Here is a 21,416-nt window from a genome sequence, read left to right as displayed (position 1 = left end):
CTTTGGGAAATAAATATGTCAACCTAAAATGAATCAACTGTAGATACACCAGTAACCACCAGTCAAATACAATTAACATCAAAAGTGAAATTGCATACAACTAAAGACGTCAAAACAAGCAGCTGGAATTTAAATGAAAACCAAATACATTATTGCTCCCCAACGGTATTCAGAGAAGGAAGTGGCAATAACTAATACAAATTATGCGTTTTTACAAGGACAATGTAATGACAATGAGGCAAAATGGAGCAGGACACAATTAAATGCATGTTTTGGGGTCAGCTTGACACATCTCTGTTCTTTATGTACTCTCTTTTTAAGTTCAGTTGTGTCGCCAAACTATTTCAAAGGCTTTTAAGAGATGTTTTTATGGCTAACGGTGCACTGAGCCAGCTGGAGAGTGGGACAAAACGACATTGAGCTTTATCTGAACGTCCATGGGAGACGGGCCTCGCTGTGATTGGCTGAGACATTCTCATGTCTCAAACTGTGTTTCCAATTAAAACTGATGTCTGCAGCTCCCAGTGCCGGTACTGCTGCCTGCTGCTCCATTACCCACAGTCTGTTGGGTAGTCCAGAGTGGAGAGAGCCAGAGGACATAATGTTGAGGTGTTTCTTTCAGACATTCAGTAAATGTGTGCAACCACAGATATGCACCATGTCTCACCCCCGCTGCCCCAACCACACACAGTCAGCACAAGAAAGAATTTGAGTTCTCATGAATCCATCACTCGTCTGGACAAACACAACTCTGCTTTGTTCGATGTAGAAAATGACCCAAAATGATTGATAAAGGACATCAAAACTAAACCCTTTAAAATATAATGCTGTGTCCCAATTTGGATATTTATATCTGTGTAGTACACTGTGAACTTACTTGCATAGTGCATAACATTCATCAGGCTTGTGTTTTCAAATTGAACAAGGCTCTGCCCTTACACAAAATATTACAACATTTTACCTCTTCCTCTGCTTCTTTTTCTTCTTCTTTTACAGCTTCTTCTGACAAATTGATAATTGTATTAATTGTAGTCCTGTGTTTTCGGTAGCAACCGCTTTCTCTGCCGCCATTTCTAAACGTTTGTTAGTCCCTCCCCTTCCAGTGTTCCAATTTCCAATTTGAATGTATGAGTTCACCATCTGCGTACTAGCATTGTATTTTGTCACACTTATGTGAACTAACTTATGCGCTCAAAATAGGAACTGTAAGAACACAAAGTGAGACATAGCATAGTTGGAGACAGACAGCTCTTTTGAGTTAATGTCCACCATGAGGGAATGTGTCATTCATAAAATGAGTTCAACTCTGAAGAAAACAGAGGCTGTACAACTTTTACACTGACTTAAACACCATGTGTCTTTTAGCACTTGGCTCAAGGAATGCACTTTAATGTTGTCAGCAATGTAACATCTGGCCTCACTCTCAGAAACATTGGCACCAGACTGTTTTCTAACATGGAAAAACTGTAGAGTCAGAGATAAAAGCGTACATACAAGTGCATTTACATAAGCAAAGTACCAGTGTTTTATTTCCATTTCTTGCAACTTACAGAGGCCCTGTTATGCTTTTTTCTGGGTTTTGTCTTTCCTGAAGTGGGTTATATAGGGTCTGCAAAGGCTAAACCCATTTGTTCCCTCCAGAGAGAGTTTCTCCCACACACTGCCCCCCCCCCCCCCCCCCCCCCCCCCCCCCCCCTGCCTGAAACGCCTCCATTGGACTCCTTTGTTTACTTCCTGAACACAGCGACATCACTATAAAACACTCACCCTTCTATTGGCTAGCGCTCCAACACATTGTACCTGATAAGGGGGGGGGAACATCTCTAAGCGGTTGACCAATCACAACAGAGCTGGCCAGCTAACCAATCAGATCAGACTGGGCTCTGGTTTCAGACAGAGGGTAAAAAGATTTTGAACATTAAAGCATGGAGACATTAGAGGCAGACAATACTGATATACACCTGAACATGAGCATAATATGGTCCCTTTAAGAGAAAGATCTGAGTACTTCCACCACCCTCTTCTCTCTGTTTTTTGTTTAAAAAAAACATTTGAATGGTTGTCAGCCATGAAAAATCCTTTTTACTATTCATGCTTTTTTTTTTTCTAATAACCACTCATGTTTGGCCTACAAATCTTCAGCTGATGTTCTCCATATTGAGGAGCATATTCATCTCATGTGTTTATTATTGAACTAGTCTATGTAGATGTTTCTGATTATTTTCAAATGCCCCTGCTTCTGCGCCTTTTCTGCCTTTGTTTGAAACTTCTGCTACAAATCAAGGTGCAATTAATTAACTGTAAGGCCTTGTACTTGAGTGATAGTGTTTTTCTCCGTGGCCTGGTACCACACCGGTTAATCTGGCTATGTAAACGCTCGCAGTGGGTAGCAGGTACCCCAGACAGGAATGTTAATGAGCGCTGCTTATCCCGCTCTACGTATAATAGGCTTATATCACTTCAGCTTTACTCCCTGTGTGCCCGGTCATCACACACTCACACAACAAGGCTGCCTGTGTGGCTGTGTCATGTTATATTTGCTTTCTTTTACTAAGAAAATCTTGTTATTTATAATCTCTGTTAGCTGTGATTCATGTCAGAAAGCCAGCATCTTCCAGTGTGCGGATGAGGAGCTGCAGGTCCAGAGCAGATGGCTGGCTGCCATTTATTATCACTGCTCTGCACTGGTAGCCTTTAAGCACTGCAGACTTATTTTGTTTGACAGTTGCACCCATGTAATCTAAACAGTCAGACTGTTCTTACAGTGTGTGTGTGTGTGTGTGTGTGTGTGTGTGTGTGTGTGTGTGTGTGTGTGTGTGTGTGTGTGTGTGTGTGTGTGTGTGTGTGTGTGTGTGTGTGTGTGTGTGTGTGTGTGTGTGTGTGTGTGTGTGTGTGTGTGTGTGTGTGTGTGTGTGTGTGTGTGTGTGTGTGTGTGTGTGTGTGTGTGTGTGTGTGTGTAAAGTTGTTGGCAATGAAAATATTGTGCAACATACAATATACTTGTAGAAAAAGGAATTCAAATAATACAATAAAATAGGGCAAGGGAGACTATGGAGAGAGTATGTCTACCAGTGCTGGGATATTTACTTAAGTAAAAGTAGGAAAACCATCAATAAATAAATGTAAATTTAAGTTCAAATTCATTAAATTGTTTTATTTTATTATGGAAAGGAAATAACACATCTATCAACCTTTGTCTGCTCTATTCTCGAATTATCGCCATATGCCATTGAAAAACTAATATTGGTCACAAGAAAAACAATTATAAAAATATTACTGGTACAGAAGTATTATCAGTAAAGTGTCCTTAAAAGATATTAATAAAATATAGAAGGTTCAATTAATTACTACGCACATTGGCTAATTTTAAAGTATTTTAATCAGAGAATGTTTGATCTTTTTGGTGTTATCACTCACAACTACAAGTTAAATAAGCACTTTTATTTTTGTCTACATCTGAACAATTTCAGTTACTTTGCCTACTGCTGGGTCGATAAATATATACATATGTTTTATGTTATATAAGCATGTTTTTTTAATGTAAACAGTAACTAGTAGTGTGAAATACAGGTAGTGCAGTATAAGTGCAATGTAGTGGATTAGCAGAAAGCAGCATGTGTATTAAATGGAAATACTCATTGTACATTATGTCAACAAGTGCGCTTTAGTACAGTACTTGAGTAAATGTACTTGTAGTTATTGATTCATCTTGTCCCTCTGTGCACACTCACTTTCACACACACATTTATGCACACATGACTTCCTTATGACCCCGGAAAAGTGTAGTTTACAGCCGGTCACTGCCTCTGACAGGGGGCAGTGTTGGCCTGAATGCAGTACACAGAGATGTTTGTTTACAGCTGTCTGGCTGTGTTACAGTGACCTCTGTTGGTGAAGTGACAGCTGTCTTCTGTTTCAGGGAGCGGTAGGGCCCGACGGTCCAACAGGAGAGACGGGGTTAGAGGGCAAGGCGGTAAGAAATCTCACTTTATCTCATGCATATACTGACATTTCCTAGAAACATTTACAAAATCAAACTGTGCGTACACAAACATAATGACAATAACATAGAATGTGAGTGTATAAATGATATCCTCCAGCATACACAGTGTATTCTTAAGAGGTAAATGTATCTTTTGCACCAAAAGTAGAGAGCTGCACATCTCCTCCATCCTCTCAGGAGGCAGGAAGTATCCAGGGAAGTGATGTGTCAGCACAAAGCTCTCTCTCATCCTTCCCTCTCTCCACAGGGCTCTGAGGGTCCTCCAGGAAAAATAGGTTTCCCTGGACCACAGGTAAAGCACTCGAGCACTTTTTCTACTTTTCCTCTCCTTCCTCCTGTATATTTTGTCAGTTGTTATGTTCCTCTGGAGAGGCGAAAGCATCAGGGTGATTTAGAAGACGTACCTGATACCAGCAGGGCGGAGGACCACAGACAGATTTGACTAGAGAGAAACGTCTTTCTGCAGATTTACATACAAGACAAGCCGAGTTATTTCCACATCTGGAGGGATTTAAGGAGATTTACTCCATTTAACTCCACTTTTGGAAATGATGCAGGCATATCTCTCTGACAATGCTAAACTTTATCTACAAAGAAGGTTTGTGAACTCATTTGTTAGGGGTGAATTCTTAAGAGCAAATAGAAAAAGGTTGATAAAGACTTGGAATAAGAAGAGAAGAGAAAAGATTGCAAAGAAATAAATGGCTTTTACAGTTTCTTTATAAAGAAGTGCTCCGTAGAAATGAAGGTACAAAGTTCAAACTCTCTTTCCCTCACTTGATGGGGATTATGACTTCAGGTTCTTTGATCAATGATGTTTCCTTTCTCCCCCTTTCCTGCCTATCTTTGGCAATATGATTATTAAAAAGCACAAAAAGTGATCTTTAAAAAAACACATAGAGATTGTTCGGCGATACAGTCGTTTTGGGGAATGCTGCTCGTTCCCCCCTTTTTTCCAAACTCATAAATGCCTTTAAACAGATATGTGTATGTGTTTGGGTGTCAAACAGCAATATTAGGGGACCTTGGCTCAATCTTTGAGAGTCTGTGGGATCAAATAGCTTAACCATGGGCCCATAGGCATCCAGGAGTTGAGTAAGCAAGTAAACTAAGGAGGGGTGACGGCTGCATTTTATTATTCAAGCTTTGTCTGAGGGGAGGCCAACAGTCTGTACTTGCAATATAATATTATTACATAAATAGCTTGTTTTTATCCCGACTTATATTTTCTTCCTTTGAATTGTGTCCGTACAGGGGAAGATCGGAGAGCCGGGGGAATCCGGGTTTAAAGGTTTTCCTGTGAGTTCACTTTGCTTATTCATAGAAATGATATGATAATGGTGATAAATCAACTGTTTAAGAGATTCAGAAACACAGATGAACCCCAAAACGATTTGATCACAGTCAACAAGCTATGCATGCATGCGAAGTATTATGAATGTAAGATGATGTGAGGCGTGTTTTTTAAACCTACGTTACTGTCTGCAGGGTATCCAGGGACCCTCAGGACCTCCAGGGGACAAAGGAATATCAGGCGAGCCGGTACGACCCGACCATCTTCTTGGTCTCTTTCTCTTCTCCACATCTTAACCCACGACATACAGTATCTTGACATTAAGGCTGCATCTCATGATTGTTTTATTATCAATGAATCTGCCCATATTCAGCAAATATGATTTAGAATTAGAATTTAAATCAGATATCATTCATCTGTCCCACAGCGGGAAGTTTGACATTCTTACCGCAAATGGCAAAGTGCAGATAAAAGGCAAAATAAAACATTAATAAAATAAAAATTACTTAAAGGTGGGGTAGGTAATTTTGGAGAAACCGGCTCGAGTGCGCTAGAATTTGAAAATACACAGCCGGAAAAAATCTGCCACTTCCTTACAGAGCCCCTCCTCCAACACACACGAACGCGCACATGACCAATGAGGGCACGAGATAAGTTTGTGCCCCGATGGAAGGCTGACAGGCAGGTAGGCCATCCAGTTATTTTAGCCGGGCCAGCTAAAATGATTGGTCGTGCTTTTTACAGTATTACGGCTTCAACAGATGACATTTTTTTATGGATTTTTTGTCAAAGCACTTAAGATATTCATTGCTATCGGGATGTTAAGAGCATTCCATGGAATATAACAAAAAGTGTATCTCGAGCCGGTTTCTCAAACGTACCTACCCCACCTTTAAGTATACATCCGAGGTAGACAATATAAGAGACAGCATTATAAAAGTATGTGCACGCATAAATTCACTGAAGTAGCAGCCAGTTATACCAGTAGTAAATAGTAAAACGTTGAATTGCAGTTTATAAAATGTCAGGAAAGTATGAAAAAGTCCCCCCACCTTCTTTGTTTCTTTGACCAAAGTCAAAATATTCTATTTAAAGTCACATAAAACAAAGAAGAGCAGGAAGAAAGGTAAAGAGTTTTGAATTCACACACACTAAAGAGTCCTGAATAGAAAAAGATGAATCACCAATAATAGAATCAGGTATCCTCTTTTGCTTTCATTGGTACGAATTAATTAGGCTCATGTTCTCGTGTTTCAGCAAAAGCTTTTACTTTCACACTCTGGCAGCTCAAGGCAGGTCACTTCACACAGGTCACTTCACACAGGTCACTTCACACAGGTCACTTCACACAGGTCACTTCACACAGGTCACTTCACACAGGTCACTTCACACAGCAAAAGGAAAGACAAATACAATGGGAAGGACTGGATATCAAGTCTGTTTGGATTGTTAGGGCTGCACTTAGCAGTCATTCCTAACTGCATGATCATTTTGAATACAAATTCTAAAGTTGCTCTGATATCCTAAGAGGAGAACATTTCAGAAAATTGCATAGATGTACAGGTGTGGATATAATTTGTGGAAAATAGTATACATATTTGCTAAAGGGATCATTTTCATGTATCTGTTTTGGATGCACAGTTTGTTATAGATTTATTATAGGAGCTGAGTTTCAACTTCCAAAAAAATCAAAAAAAGACCTCAAACCCTTACCAAAATATACGCATTATTGCAGTATAAAATAGTCCAAAAAGGCAAAACTATTTTCCGTTCATAGCTTGAATCAGCCTATGTTTTGTGTTCCCCTTAAAAAATATCTGATGATAAAAGGAAGACAAGGAACTATCGTTAAATATAAATCTCACGTTAAGTACATTGTAAATTCACCTTTTTCTCCTCCCGATCATTCTCCATTGTCTCATATGTCGTGCTGCACATCTGCTTTCACTGATGAGACAATACATTATGGGCCCAGCTGTTAGGTGTCTTTGCAAATTGAAATAAAGAGCACACAGGTGACTTCACTTATACCATCACTAGTGTTTGGACTGCAAGTCAACCGGGGAGCAAACATCATTCATTTGCACTGACAATAAGAAGCATTCATGGCAGAGCGTCAGTGTTTTCCAAGCATAAGAAGTCTCTCAGCAGGTCATCGCTCTCAGAGCCAAACTGTACAGATGCTTCACTGATGTACCAACATCAGCCACATGCTTCACTATTGTTCGTACTAAAGAAGATCTGATGTTAATTAGGGTGAAATACACACAGTTGGTTTTGTAGAAGTAGTGAAGAAGTAGTAGGATATTCTAAAAGTAGCAATTATATTATTATTATTATTATTATTACAACATATACTTTAGGTACCAAAAGTGATCAAGTCATTATCATACTTATTCCATAGTCATCTTTTTTTAAAGAGGCCCTATTGTGCTTTTTAGGGTGTTCCCTCTCCTGTAGTGTGTTCTATAGGTTTGTGTGCATGTAAATGGTCTGCAAAGGCTTAAATCCCTGTGTTCCCTCCAGAGGGAGTTTCTCTCACACACACTCCTCCCCAAAAAATGGTGCTTCTAAATGATTAGAGCTGAGGTATCAAGTAGCAGAAAATGGAAATACTCATGTAAAGTACATTGCTTTCCACCACTAGGATTACATCTGATTATTATTCAAATATTTGTGTTGTCATTTAAAGGGACCAGCAGGGCCACCAGGGACTGTTGGACTCTTGGGAGAAATGGGTCATAAGGTGAGAGACTTTGACAACACACACTCACACACATTCCTATTCCACATGAGGACACACACATAGGGTATTGTGTAACTAAATGATTAAACATGTGTATCTGTTGTTCACCCTACCCCAGTGCATCAACAACGCTCTCAGATTGAAGTAATCTGTCACATGTAACTAATTAAGCCCCATTACAAAGGTGTCCTGTTTCTGTTTGACTCTCATGACAATACGTAATGGAACACAGCCTCTGATATATTGTTCATATCTGAAGCCAAACATTCAGTATTTCTGAGTGTTTTCCACAAAATCATTTAACATTTCCTCCATCCTCTGTGTTTATCAAGGGTCCTCCAGGCAAGGTGGGGGAACCAGGACTGCCAGGAGAATCAGGCGAGAAGGTGAAGAATGACACGTTTACCTAGAAGATTAAAGAGACACTATAAAATCAAATACATATCTCCATTTGACCTGTAGTGCTTTATATGTCTGCCTTCTCTTCAATATACTGGAACTCAATGACACTTGACTTGATGCATAAAGTGTCCAAAAATACACTTGAAAAACTCAAAAGCAATGTCTCTTTCCAGAAATCAATGACCCAGTTACTCAAAATAATCCTCAGAGCTTGGTGTGAGCAGTTTATGTTGGACCTATTTTCTTCGAACAAGTGATAGTGTATGGATAGATGCGCACGTCCTCCTACACGATGACAGTTGTAGTGAGATATAGAAAAATAGATCCTTCAGGAAACAACACGTCACCATAAGGTTTGTGGATTATCTTTAATAAAAGTTGCTGTTATGCGACAAAGTTAGACAAGAGGCTATTATTCATCTGTAATCCCCGACAGATGTTTCAGAGTTACCCTAAAAAATAAAATCTAGAAAGAGACATTTCTGTTGAAGTACTCAGATTATTATCTTTTCAACACTTTGAGCGCCACAAGCAAGACACGCCAAATCCATTTAACTGGAGAGAAGGCAGAATCTCTACATCGGCTATCTTCAGGTTTCACACCAAGAAAGTCATCTCTAGATTGATAGAAAAGCACTACAGGTAAAGGAAAATAGTATTTTAGAGTTTAGGTGAAATGTCCCTTTTATATCAACTGTTGCATGCATAGTTTAATCAAGGTAATGTCAAATACTACATGGATTTATTTCAAACAAATACAAGACAGACTGTGTGAATATTATCTGTTCAATGACGCTCATGTGTACGCGTGTGTGCTTGTGTGTGTGTGTGTGTGTGTGTATATCAGGGGCCTCTTGGACTTGCTGGGAACATCGGAGAGCAGGGACTGATCGGACCGAGGGTACGTTTATCGGCATCAAGCTACCAAAAAAATGTTTCCGAGATCTTCATTCATATTAACCTGTGTGTGTGTGTGTGTGTGTGTGTGTGTGTGTGTGTGTGTGTGTGTGTGTGTGTGTGTGTGTGTGTGTGTGTGTGTGTGTGTGTGTGTGTGTGTGTGTGTGTGTGTGTGTGTGTGTGTGTGTGTGTGTGTGTGTGTGTGTGTGTGTGTGTGTGTGTGTGTTTTAACAGGGGGAGCCAGGCTTGGAGGGAGAAGCTGGTCAAGCCGGCCCCGATGGAACCAAGGTGACGTGTTGACACCAATTTCTTTTTTAAAGATCTCTATTCTCATCATGTGTGCAAGAATTGCAGAGAAGCAGTTATTGGATATATATCTTCATGTATTGTATTATATAAAGAATATTTGGATACATTGAACTCAACAAAACTCAGCCATATATTGCAATGGTAACCTTAACCTTATTGAAGTCATTTGTTTGTGAATATTTATTATTTTCATTAAAATATGTTACATAATTAAAGGTGGGTAGGTAAGTTTGAGAAACCGGCTCGAGATACACTTTTTGTTATATTCCATGGAATGCTCTTAACATCCCGATAGCAATGAATATCTTAAGTGCTTTGACAAAAAATCCATAAAAAAATATCATCTGTGGAAGCCGTAATACTGTAAAAAGTACGACCAATCATTTTAGCCGGCCCGGCTAAAATAACTGGATGGCCGACCTGCCTGTCAGCCTTCCATCTGTGCACAAACTTATCTCGTGCCCTCATTGGTCATGTGTGCGTTCGTGTGTGTTGGAGGAGGGGCTCTGTAGGAAGTGGCAGATTTTCTCCGGTTGTGTATTTTCAAATTCTAGCGCACTCGAGCTGGTTTCTCCAAAATTACCTACCCCACCTTTAAATGTTTGCATCCCTAAAATCCATTAAATCTACCGTAACTATATTAAGGATTTTCTCATATGTGAATGGTCGTATTTGATGTGTAGAATACGGCTCTTTAAACTGCCTTTGTGTCTGAAATGTGCTGCATGAATAAACGTACTTTACTTAATCTATGATCAGGGTGAAAAGGGCGACATGGGTCAGGAGGGCGACAATGGAGAAAAAGGAGAAATTGGGCTGAAAGGAAAGGAGGGCCCGTCTGGAAATCCTGGACTCAACGGCGTCAGAGTGAGTCTTTCTTGTCAAAGACAAACTCGCATTTTTCTTTTTGAAAGGAGTTTTACTAAATGTGTTTTCCTTTCAAAGGGTCCAGAAGGGAAGTCTGGCAAATTTGGGGAAAAAGGCAAACAAGGGTCCAAGGTATTACCATTAAATCATGTCTAATAACACTTTAATCCTTCAGAAATCAAAAGTTGTCACACAAGATGCTATGTTGTTCTGTACCTTATCCTTTGTGTGTGTTTAGGGTGCCAAAGGTCATCAAGGTCACCTCGGGGAGACGGGCACGGTGGGGAAGACCGGACCTCCAGGTTTTGTCGGCCAGAAGGGGTCCAGAGGAACCATCGGACACGTGGTAAAGTGGAACAGTAATGATACACATTCATTGAACCTTGTTATATACTACAGAGATCAATTAAGGGTGCCCCTCATTGACATTGGTTACAATAGTTGAATTTTCCCACATTTTGTTGGTATAAGTGAATTGATTTAAAAGAGTTGCTGTTTATTGTTTCAGGTTTAAAAATGTTTAAGATATTTGTCATTCATTTCCGGTCTTTACTACACAAAATGTGACAAGCGACTACACTTTTGTTCTAGGGAGCTCCTGGTCGAATGGGTATCCAGGGGGAACCTGGGCTCGCAGGGTATGAGGTAAGATGACTAAAAGTGGACTTTAAATCTGTCTGTTAGTGGTTATTTGCATTTGGTTTTATAATTGAACATGACATCATTTGTTGTGTTTGTCTTTGCAGGGTCATCAGGGAAAACAGGGCCCCATAGGGCCTCCAGGACCAAAAGGTGAAAAGGTACACCTCGTTCTTTTTATGTGTAACACAAATCTCTTATTCTTGCTCCTTATCTTCATGTATTGATTTAATGGTGCAAAGGACATCAAACAAAAGCTAGGAAGTGACAGACCGTACTGCATAGGGAACGACTAAACAGGATGCTCAATGAGACGGGACAAAACCAAGCTAAATAAATGCAAACCAGTTTGGCTCTTTTTTAGGGTACATGTGTGTATCGCTGTGTTTTTAATTGTAACAAATAAATAAGAGACAGAAGAGAGGGGAAATATTTGGCACAAGGATACATTTATATATAACATCTTATATATATAGGACTTCCTTTGTATCTTCTACAACAACGTCTGTTCCCAGTACACCCATGCACCCGTTGGATTGGTTACACATCACTTAAGACTGGATTCATAACACCGAGCGGGCGACACAAACCAACATCTTCAAATGCTCCTCTCTTTGTATGCAGCCTTGTTTTGAAACCTCAGTACCTTAATGGAATACAACACATTTTGAATATGTTATTCTAAACTAAGGCTGATCATCTTTAATAGCATTGGAATCATAATCACCCATGTGATCACATTCAAAAGAGAGCCACTAAGTAAGCCTCTGATATATACAGCGTTTAGTTTCAAAGCTAAATACATTAGGAATGTGTGCCTGATATCCATGATCTCACATTGTTCTGGTGTTCCTCTGCAGGGCGAGCAGGGGGATGATGGGAAGGTGGAGGGTCCTCAGGGTCCTCAAGGTGACATAGTAAGTCCCGTCTGACTTTTCTCCCTCCTTCTACTGATTGTAGGAATGAAAGCATTTGCTGTTAGCTCATGTATTTCATTTCTTTCTCAGGGTCCTCCAGGTGACAGAGGAGAGAGAGGGGAATCAGGAGATCCCGGGTACAAAGTGAGTCAAATAAGTGATTTGAATCATGTTTTGAAACATATCTTTGTTCATTAGGTTAATATTGTGTCTGTGTTTCTCAGGGTCTGGTTGGTGTGGACGGGGGAAGAGGCCGGGCTGGAGCTCCTGGACTACCTGTGAGTGTTCCATACACAGCTCTGCCATTTAGTCTGCATAAACAACTGGCTCACACTGGGCCTCTTTATGTCTTTCATTAATATAACCGGCAATTTCAGGGGCATCCTGGACCTCGAGGGCAACAAGGACCCAAAGGGACCAAAGGAGATCAAGTAAGGATGAAACAAAAACCTTGTGTGTGTTTGCTAGAGGTGTGTGCATTTTTGAAGGGTTATAAATAGGGAGGTTGTGGCTCAGTGGCTCAGTGGCTCAGTGGTTAGTGCGCTGATCTTCAGATCACAGGGGCACTGGTTCGAGTCCTGCTGCAGTCAACATTCCGCTGTGTCCTTGGGCAAGACACTTCACCCCAAATTGCTCCTGTAGGGATTGTCCACAGTACTGAATGTATGTAAGTCGCTTTGGATAAAAGCGTCTAACAAGTGACATGTAATGTAATGTAATAAATGATATGCAGTCCTAATTATAGTTGCATTAGCTTCAGTCCTTGAGAGCTTCAGATCCTATGTTTTATATATCGTATAAAAGCTGAATGCCGGACTAACTCATTGGGTAAAAACTCATAGTTTTGAATTAAAAAAAATGTCATTCATTTTTTCATGCACATTTTTATAAATGGATGTTTTACTTTATATTATAGGAAAAATATGTTTAGTAATTATTTATTTATTTGTAAACCCTTTGTTTGATGCTTGATTAAAGAAGAAAGGGGGGAAAGGGATACAAAAGGAATTCAGTTAAAATAATATTATTTGACAGTTTTTATTAAAGTTCAACAGCAAGATAAGAGTTACAAAAACATCATTGGGTCTCTGGCAAAGTGTGAAGGTTAGCTCATGTTGCCCAGATCCAACAGAAACATCTCTAAAGAGGTCATTAATCAGCTTAATGAATACTGTGATATAACAGTAGTACTATGCTTTCATTTGCTTCTTTCGGCTTGGTTCTTATCAACAGCATCTGCTTCAATGTAACTGTGGATCATTGTCAGTGACAAACAAGGACCTGCAGATGTGGGACATTAATACTATAATATCTCCCATTTTCTCTCCCTTAAGGGTCAAAAAGGCAAAAAGGGTCATTCAGGGCAAAAAGGAACCAAAGGCCCCGAGGTAAGTCAACAACACCTGCCTCATTACATTACAAATGACAGATGGTTTATACTCATAGCTTTAAATGTCTGCAGCCAGTAACACGCTCGGTCTGTATTTCTGATTAATCCTCTCTTCTGGTCCTCTCTTCAGGGTTTGGGGGGTCCGTCTGGTCCCAGAGGAGTGGTGGGCCGAGAGGGCCTGGAGGGAGCGCCCGGGATGGACGGGGTCCCAGGGAAGGACGGCAGTAAAGGCATGCCGGTGAGACAATTATATTAGTCCTATTCACACCAAGGCAAAGCTTTGATGAGTTTCGGTCTAAAAGATGTAAATATATAGAACATGCAATAAAAGGACAGATTAGAAGAGAATGGAGATGCTACCGTGTTTATTGATGCTGCATGCTTCAAATAAAGGTCAAGATTTCATCATTTTATTTATTTATGCATTCTTATGAATTTGTTCTTGTTTATACTTTTATTATCCATTGTGTTTTAGTTTCTTTGACATTAACTTGACATCTACTTATCCAAAGCACTTTGATGCGTGAATAGTGCTGTACAAATATAGTTTGTTAATGGGTTTTTTCTTACCTATTCTTTATTTTATTTCTTTTTTCTTATTTTCTTTGCTGACATGCCTTACAGGATTAAATGATGCTACAAAATGAATGTGTTGGACAGAATAAACAACAAAGTGATGAATTGCATTGTGTGCTATGTTTAGAGACTAACCTGAGAAGAACCAGATTTGTCCTGAGGGTGGTGCTATGAGGAAATTCATTAGACTTCACATGGTGTATTCTTAGACGTCTGAAAGTAATCAGCACATTTGAACAATGAGATGTATTGTGTTATAAGTTAAACAGAAATGCATATTGGTGGATTGTTCATATTTGTGGTGAATCCTAATACCAACATGCATCTACATGTAGGGAGAGCAAGGTGATGATGGGGACGAAGGTGCTACTGGCAAATCTGGCTCTCGTGGTAAAACTGGTGTCCAGGGACTCCCAGGAGATCAGGGGACCTTCGGACCAAAGGTGAGAGGGATAATGAACTCTGTAATGCATTGCATTCCACCACTCATTACATATCATGTGGTGCTTATTTATTTGCCCATGAGTGATTTTTACTTCATCATTCATCCATCCAGGGTGAGCGGGGTCTTCGTGGACAGAGCGGCCCTCTGGGGAGAAGAGGTTTCAGAGGAGGGATGGGACTGCCGGGGCTTCAGGGAGACCAGGGGCCAAAAGGACAACCTGTGAGTCTTATAAGTTAGAAAAACAATGATTTACCTACACCGGTCATTTGAATAGACATTTTGTAACTCTGTGTGTCTTATTTTGACTTTATTCTTATTCAGGGTGATATAGGAGACTCCGGTTTTCCAGGAATCCTGGGAGTTTTTGGACCAAGGGTACGTATGCATCACCAAACTGCAGCACAGTGTAAACACATTGACGTTAACATACAATTCTCATGTCATTCTACAGCCACATTATATTTCTGACACTCAAAACTCAACTCTGTTTTTAGATTAAATAGATTAGATTAGATATTACAATAAAAATAAAATGATGAAAACAGAACATTAAAAAATGTAAGATACCATTTTACACAATTTATTCAAAACTACACACCATTTGTTGTCTATAAGGTAATGTACAGTAAACGGACACAAACCAAACGTATTCATCTGTCACTGAGGAGTCTGCTAGACACTACATTAGACACTGAATGATATCAAAGATTAGAGTGCAGCTTTGATCACATGTACAAAGTGGGTTATGATAAAAGTGTGTTTAAATATGATCTCTGCTGTTTCCAGGGGCCTCCAGGAGACTTTGGGCCAAAGGGCACTCGGGGACCAAAGGGGCCACAGGGCTCAATAGTAAGGACACTAATGGTACAGATATAAATTAATAACTGCAATTCACTTCTTATTTCATATTTGTTTTCCTGTTTGTCTCCCTCAGGGCAGATCAGGAGTCCTTGGCCCTATGGGAATCATTGGCCCTAATGGAAGCGCAGTAAGTATTATACAGATTCATTGTAAAATGTACCATTTCTCTAATTTATTTTCCAAAAAACTGACTGTGTGCATGTGTTTACAGGGTCCCAGAGGAGAGAAGGGCAACCGTGGGGAGACTGTAAGTCTTAACTTCTCACAACATCTTATCTTTTCCATTTTTTATACTTTTTAAATGTGTAAAAAGCAGATTTCAAGACAATAATCAATCTGAAAATATGCCTTTGCTCTTCTGAACAGGGATTCCAAGGCCCCAGGGTACGTTTGAATGCTGTGTCATTTCTTATTATTACAGATAATTAGTATTTTCTATGGAAACTTGATTGAATACATAACATTAAATCCATAATGTGTGTTTTTCCTATTTTTTAGGGGTCTCCTGGACCTCGTGGACTCGCTGGACCTCCAGTAAGTTTTCCACCTTCCATGACATCATTTCATTTTCAATATTCATGATACATTGTCTAAATAGCTTTTTATTTACCTCTGTAGGGTCGTCCGGGTATTCCTCAATCATTTGTAAGTCATGTTATGTTGGCTGATTTTATAACATCAAATACAGCTTTAAGTAGTTAGAAATGATTTATTGTGTAAACCAGAAAGATAAAGAGACACTGGTGAGATAAGATATCATTTTGTTATTTTCCTGCAGAAGGATGACGGTGTTTTGGTCATGGATTCACACGCCCCTCTCAGGACCGAGGTTGGTGGATTTTGACGTCAACATGTCTACGTTTTGTGATATATTTTTGCAAATTGCAGTGACTAATCTTTTTGTCTGTGCTCCAGAATAAGCTGGTGATGGACCTGCCGATGCTGGACCAGGGCGCAGAGATCTTTAAGACCCTCCACTACCTCAGTAACCTGATCCAGAGCCTGAAGAACCCCCTGGGCACCCGGGACAACCCTGCACGCCTCTGCAGGGACCTGCACAGCTGTGAACACAAGTTAAACGATGGTGAGTGTTGTGTTGGAGACAAACATAGAGAGTCATTGTATGTTTGGATAGACTAAGAAATGACCCACAATGTGTTTCAGGCACTTACTGGATGGACCCCAACCTGGGCTGCTCGTCAGACACAATAGAAGTCTCCTGCAACTTTACCGGAGGTGGACAGACCTGCCTAAAACCAATCACAGTTTCCAAGGTATTTAAGACACAACAACAGATTAGATGAAATGACCAACGTCCACTAGATTATACAATTTAAAGTGAGATATTCCAGGGGAAAACATGTATTTTTTCTATTTGTCTACTCTTTCTTTAGGCTTCTGGAAAGATCATCCAAAATTGACATTAAGATGTACTTTAACATTAGATTATGCCTCATTTCATATTCTTTATATGGCTGTTGTGTTTTCTGATACAATAAGATATTCAGTCTCTCTGTGATAATTGTGAGCCTGGCTTAAACCAAGGTTAACGGTTCATGGTGATATCTATAGTTTCCATATTCACCTGTAGTGTGAAACACTTCCCCCACGTGTTAACTGTGCTGTGTGTGTCTGTGCAGCCGGCCATCAGCGTGTGTCGTGTCCAGATGAACTTCCTGCACCTGCTGAGCTCCGAGGCAGAGCAGCACATCATCGTGCACTGCCTCAACTTCTCCGTCTGGAGAGCAGCGGAGGACCAGCCGGCCCCCCAGGGCTCCGTCAGGTTCAAGGCCTGGACCGGGGAGGTGTTCGAGGCGGGGGGAGAGCTGGAGCCTGAAGTCTTAGAAGACTCCTGCTGGGTACGACTCACATGATGCTAGCTGGCTTTGTGCCCTTAAGTTTACAGACTTTCAAACTTGTTGCCATAAATATTACAGGACTCCTTAAAAAATGCAATATTCCATCACGATGGGTATGGTTTGCAGGATATAGTAGCAAGTATTTGACCATATTAGCCCCGTGCTCTGTTTAGGCTACTTTACAGTGTAAGATTACCTGCATGCCTGCAAGCTGGACTGAGTGGAAAAGGATATGCTTTTATGTTATTTTGATTTTATTTTATAAAGCAAACTAGGTAAGTAATACAAGCTTTCAATATCAAAATGTCATGCATGTCAAGTTTGTTTTATAATTTGTATATGTTGTCTCACATCACATTAAAATGTAAATGATAATCAGAGTACAAACCCCCCACCCCCCTTTGAGTAAATTTTGTTTTTGGACATAATTATAAAAGTCCATTTAATTTCAATATATTTGAGCAATATTTATTTGTAATATATTTTCCAGTAGAGCAATGAGAATTTAATTTTAAAATGTATCAGCTGTCAGGTAAGTATTTTGGAAATCTGCAGCAAAGTCTAGTCGAGGTTGTATCTTCATCTGAAGGTTTTTGATTGGGGTTAAGGCAAATACTAACTTTAAACTTGAATCACCAACTTATTTCTTATAACAAAAATGCACAGCAGGATCACAAGTTACACAACGCGGTGTTTTGCAGAACGTGAGTGAGGCTCCATCCTTGTGTTTTAGGAGCCCTCAGTGTACATTTCATGATTTTGACTTAAAAGATGGTCTTGTGTTTCTGGGTTTCAGATCAAAGATGGCCGCTGGCACCAAACCCATTTTGTGTTCCACTCCCTGGACCCCTCCCTGCTCCCTGTGGTGGACATCTACAACCTCCCCAAGACTACACCTGGCTCACATTACCACCTGGAAGTCAGTCCTGTTTGCTTCCTGTGAGGGCGGCCATGTTTGTCCTCTGATCATGGAGGGGGATGGATCATCCCCCTCCATCCCCCCCGAGGTGACACTCTCATGCGGGCGTGGAGATTGGAGTAGTCTCCTCCAACCCATGGCAAATCAACCCAAGCGAGTACAAGCCTCCCCTCCAATCAGATCGTGCTTCACTCTTCCAAACTCCCGTTGGACTGCAGACACAGAGGGAGGAAGCCGGGGGGAGACAGAAGAGATGGGGAGGAGAGGGGAGTTCTTGCACTAAAAGCAACTAAAAGCTTCTCCGTTTGGCAAAAGCTTCTTCAAGCTCTTCAGGAAGGATCTCCGTATGTCCGCCCGCGTGGAGAAATAAAGGCTCCACTCCTCATCTCTCGAGAACATTGCTAAGTGAAGGGAGACCAAGGCCAAGTTCATCTGCGGACATTATAATAACTTATTTTTTTAACTGTATGCATTTGTTTTGGAAATACCAGGAATTCTATTCAATTAAGAGAGAATAATTAAAGTAATTGGGATTAGTTTAATGTACATATATATAAGAATGCTTATTATTAACTTTTATACATGTATATCTTATGTAAAGAAATAATCTTCAAGTGCAATAGAAAATGAGAAGATGATTTGATATTTTAAACTTATATGGAAGGATTTTTTCAGGGGTGCCATTTTTGTTTTACTTGCCTTAGGTGCTCATCATGATCTTGCCCACGTGAATCAATCCAGAGGCATGAGCATGGAATCACATCTGTATTTACTGGTGCTCCAAAATGGGACACCATGGCTTTTATTGACATCCTTAATGTGGGAAAAATAAGTTTCAGCTCTCGGTAACATCGTCTGATGATACGCTAATGCACACAAACATGGAAAGTGAGTGCATTTAATACTTATTTCTATCTTTCTCAGTCATACATTATTGAACCGGATGCCACTGATGATTAGGGAGAATTGTGGAGATAATAAAAAAAGAATTAAAGAGCTCTAGTTCTAAATAGTGTTTTATTAATTTCTCTACAACCGTGGAGTATCCGTTCCTGACTTGCAATAGGAATTATAATATACTCTGCGCCATATGGAACCAGGAGTCTCTTTTTCTCCCATACTTAAAATAAACAGACTTAAAGTATTGAGTTTGAGCCACAGGAGAGAGGACAGAGGGTCAGTTCATCCAAATCAAAACCCTGTCTTCTATCTAATCCTCTCTCTAATGCATGGTGCTAAGTAAATGATCTAAGGTGCTAACCATAGTGCTGTAATAACACCACTTTGCTGAAATATTCTGATGTTCATAGTGCATGCTTGCTTAGATCAAATAAACAAAATACATATAATATATTGCCATAGTTGCCATAATGCACTATAATGCTAATATCCCAGCCCAAACAAAGTAGTTCCCTGATGTTGTTCAATGCTGCAGATACAAACATGCTTTTTCTGCTTGAACTTATTCTAGAAATAACTATACAAAATAAAAGATGACTCCTTTTGTATCCAGTATATAAATCACAGGGTTTGAATTATTTTTTGTAGGCATAACATTGTACTCTGTACAAAGCCCCCCCTCAGCTGTATGTAATATTTTTTAGAAACACAACTAGTGGAAATAGTCTTTTCCTTTTCCTTTGTTGTAGCTGGACACAAGTGTGTATAATTGTTCAAAGCTTGCTGTATACAGTGGACCCCCTCTTGCTAATTTAATGTTATTTAATGTGGTTAACGTTCTGTTGGTTAAAGCAATACTACTCTTTCTGACAACTTTATATATCAGTTTGCCCAACTGGTCTTGGAGTTTATAGATTTTTTATGTGTAAAGTTGGGGCTCCAGAGAACAAATTTATTTCAATGTTAATTATCTTTTATTTTTTTATTTTTTTGTTATTTCCTTTATGTTGTTTTTTCCCTCTATGATAATCAACCATGTACTGTATCAGGACTCTGCTATAATATAACTTGTGTTTGAAGAATTGTGCAAATATGTGAAAAGTGTTTCTTCTTTTTGTAAATCTGTTGTAGACATTAAAACGAGCTAAGAATACCTCACATTTTTACATAAAGATTTTCTGTCATTTAATGCCTGTTTGGAAATATCTGCCAAAAACAGTTAGTCATCAACACTCTGAACATTTCTGTTGCCAACATCCTTTATCTGTCTACTGTTTATTCATTGTCCAGTGTCCATTTGTTCAATAAATACTTTCAATTTCAGTGTGGATTTTTACTTGTCAACTGCTAGATTGATTGGAATACCCACAAACATCATAAATTACTTTATCAAAATTAAAATGCAAGAATCTACCTTGATGAATACAATACTAATGTGTTTCAAAAAGTAAAATTAACAACGTCTATAACATAAAGCAAGGCTGCAACTAATGATTATGTAAATGTAGTGGAGTATAGTACATATACACGTTGTACAATATTTTACGCTGAGTTATAGGGAAATATAATTATGATTAAGTTGCGAAATTGGAAATAATAAAATAGTTAATACGATACGATATTACTTTATTTGTCAGATCAAGTCTGAAATTTGACTTGCGTCACAGCAGCTCCAGACATCAACAGACAAATATCCAGACACAAATACATGAAACACAAACAACAAACATTTAACATAACAGCACAATCAGTGAGAGAAAAGCTGCTCAAAGAGCCTTCAGCGTGCATTTGATCTGCATTCAGCTCTGTATTTACTGAGAGGATTGACTGATGCACAAAGGAGTGCTTCAGTCTGACCTTATTGAATCGTGGGACCCTGTATCTCCGATTAGATGGTAGCAGTTCATATTCACTGTTCAGAACATGGTTTGGGTCAGAGATGATGTTGTTGGACAGCCTCGGTTGTTATGCTAGGCTGAGTCATAGAGTCTCTGACAGGGTTGACCAACAATCTTTGAGCAGATTTTTAACAGGTGGATTATGTTTTGATTTTAAAGCTGAAGAATTTCTCTGCTCGCTCCAAAAGACCTAAGACGGCGGAGAAAATACATTCTTTGTTTTGTCCTTTTGCACAGATATTCAATGTGATCCTTCCATGACAGCAGATGGTCAATCATTACACCCAAGTATTTGTATGAAACTCCCTGCTTGATTTCATCTGTATGGATGACAATGGGGACTTTATGGCAGTCAGATGGTGAGCCAAAAATGATTTCCTCAGTTTTCTTGGTGTTGATCTCAAGAGCATTGCTATCAGTCCACTCGACCACCTGATTTACAGCCTGTTGGTGCAGCTCAGGGTCGTCTGTGTTACTGAGCAGAGATATTATTG

The 21,416-nt window shown here is 39.6% G+C and overlaps 1 protein-coding gene across 1 annotated transcript in view; it reads left to right on the top strand.

Moving 5' to 3' along the window:
* Positions 1–20,347, top strand: part of col27a1a (collagen, type XXVII, alpha 1a) — a 94,599-nt gene extending 74,252 nt beyond the window's left edge. The window contains exons 29-61 of the mRNA XM_034123554.1: positions 3,920–3,973; positions 4,251–4,295; positions 5,258–5,302; positions 5,492–5,545; positions 7,990–8,043; positions 8,376–8,429; positions 9,293–9,346; positions 9,577–9,630; positions 10,411–10,518; positions 10,597–10,650; positions 10,757–10,864; positions 11,110–11,163; positions 11,265–11,318; positions 12,018–12,074; positions 12,165–12,218; positions 12,299–12,352; positions 12,452–12,505; positions 13,409–13,462; positions 13,595–13,702; positions 14,376–14,483; positions 14,597–14,704; positions 14,807–14,860; positions 15,272–15,334; positions 15,420–15,473; positions 15,558–15,593; positions 15,713–15,730; positions 15,845–15,880; positions 15,965–15,991; positions 16,125–16,175; positions 16,262–16,430; positions 16,511–16,620; positions 16,987–17,205; positions 18,002–20,347. Coding sequence (XP_033979445.1) covers positions 3,920–3,973; positions 4,251–4,295; positions 5,258–5,302; positions 5,492–5,545; positions 7,990–8,043; positions 8,376–8,429; positions 9,293–9,346; positions 9,577–9,630; positions 10,411–10,518; positions 10,597–10,650; positions 10,757–10,864; positions 11,110–11,163; positions 11,265–11,318; positions 12,018–12,074; positions 12,165–12,218; positions 12,299–12,352; positions 12,452–12,505; positions 13,409–13,462; positions 13,595–13,702; positions 14,376–14,483; positions 14,597–14,704; positions 14,807–14,860; positions 15,272–15,334; positions 15,420–15,473; positions 15,558–15,593; positions 15,713–15,730; positions 15,845–15,880; positions 15,965–15,991; positions 16,125–16,175; positions 16,262–16,430; positions 16,511–16,620; positions 16,987–17,205; positions 18,002–18,148 — 2,373 coding nt within the window. The 3' untranslated portion in view covers positions 18,149–20,347. The remainder of the gene's footprint in view (positions 1–3,919; positions 3,974–4,250; positions 4,296–5,257; positions 5,303–5,491; positions 5,546–7,989; positions 8,044–8,375; positions 8,430–9,292; positions 9,347–9,576; positions 9,631–10,410; positions 10,519–10,596; positions 10,651–10,756; positions 10,865–11,109; positions 11,164–11,264; positions 11,319–12,017; positions 12,075–12,164; positions 12,219–12,298; positions 12,353–12,451; positions 12,506–13,408; positions 13,463–13,594; positions 13,703–14,375; positions 14,484–14,596; positions 14,705–14,806; positions 14,861–15,271; positions 15,335–15,419; positions 15,474–15,557; positions 15,594–15,712; positions 15,731–15,844; positions 15,881–15,964; positions 15,992–16,124; positions 16,176–16,261; positions 16,431–16,510; positions 16,621–16,986; positions 17,206–18,001) is intronic.
* Positions 20,348–21,416: the final 1,069 nt, after the last annotated feature.

Source organism: Trematomus bernacchii, unplaced genomic scaffold (assembly GCF_902827165.1).
Source record: "Trematomus bernacchii unplaced genomic scaffold, fTreBer1.1, whole genome shotgun sequence".
NCBI classification, from domain to species: Eukaryota; Metazoa; Chordata; class Actinopteri; order Perciformes; family Nototheniidae; genus Trematomus; species Trematomus bernacchii.
This window is presented reverse-complemented; position numbering and strand designations above follow the sequence as displayed.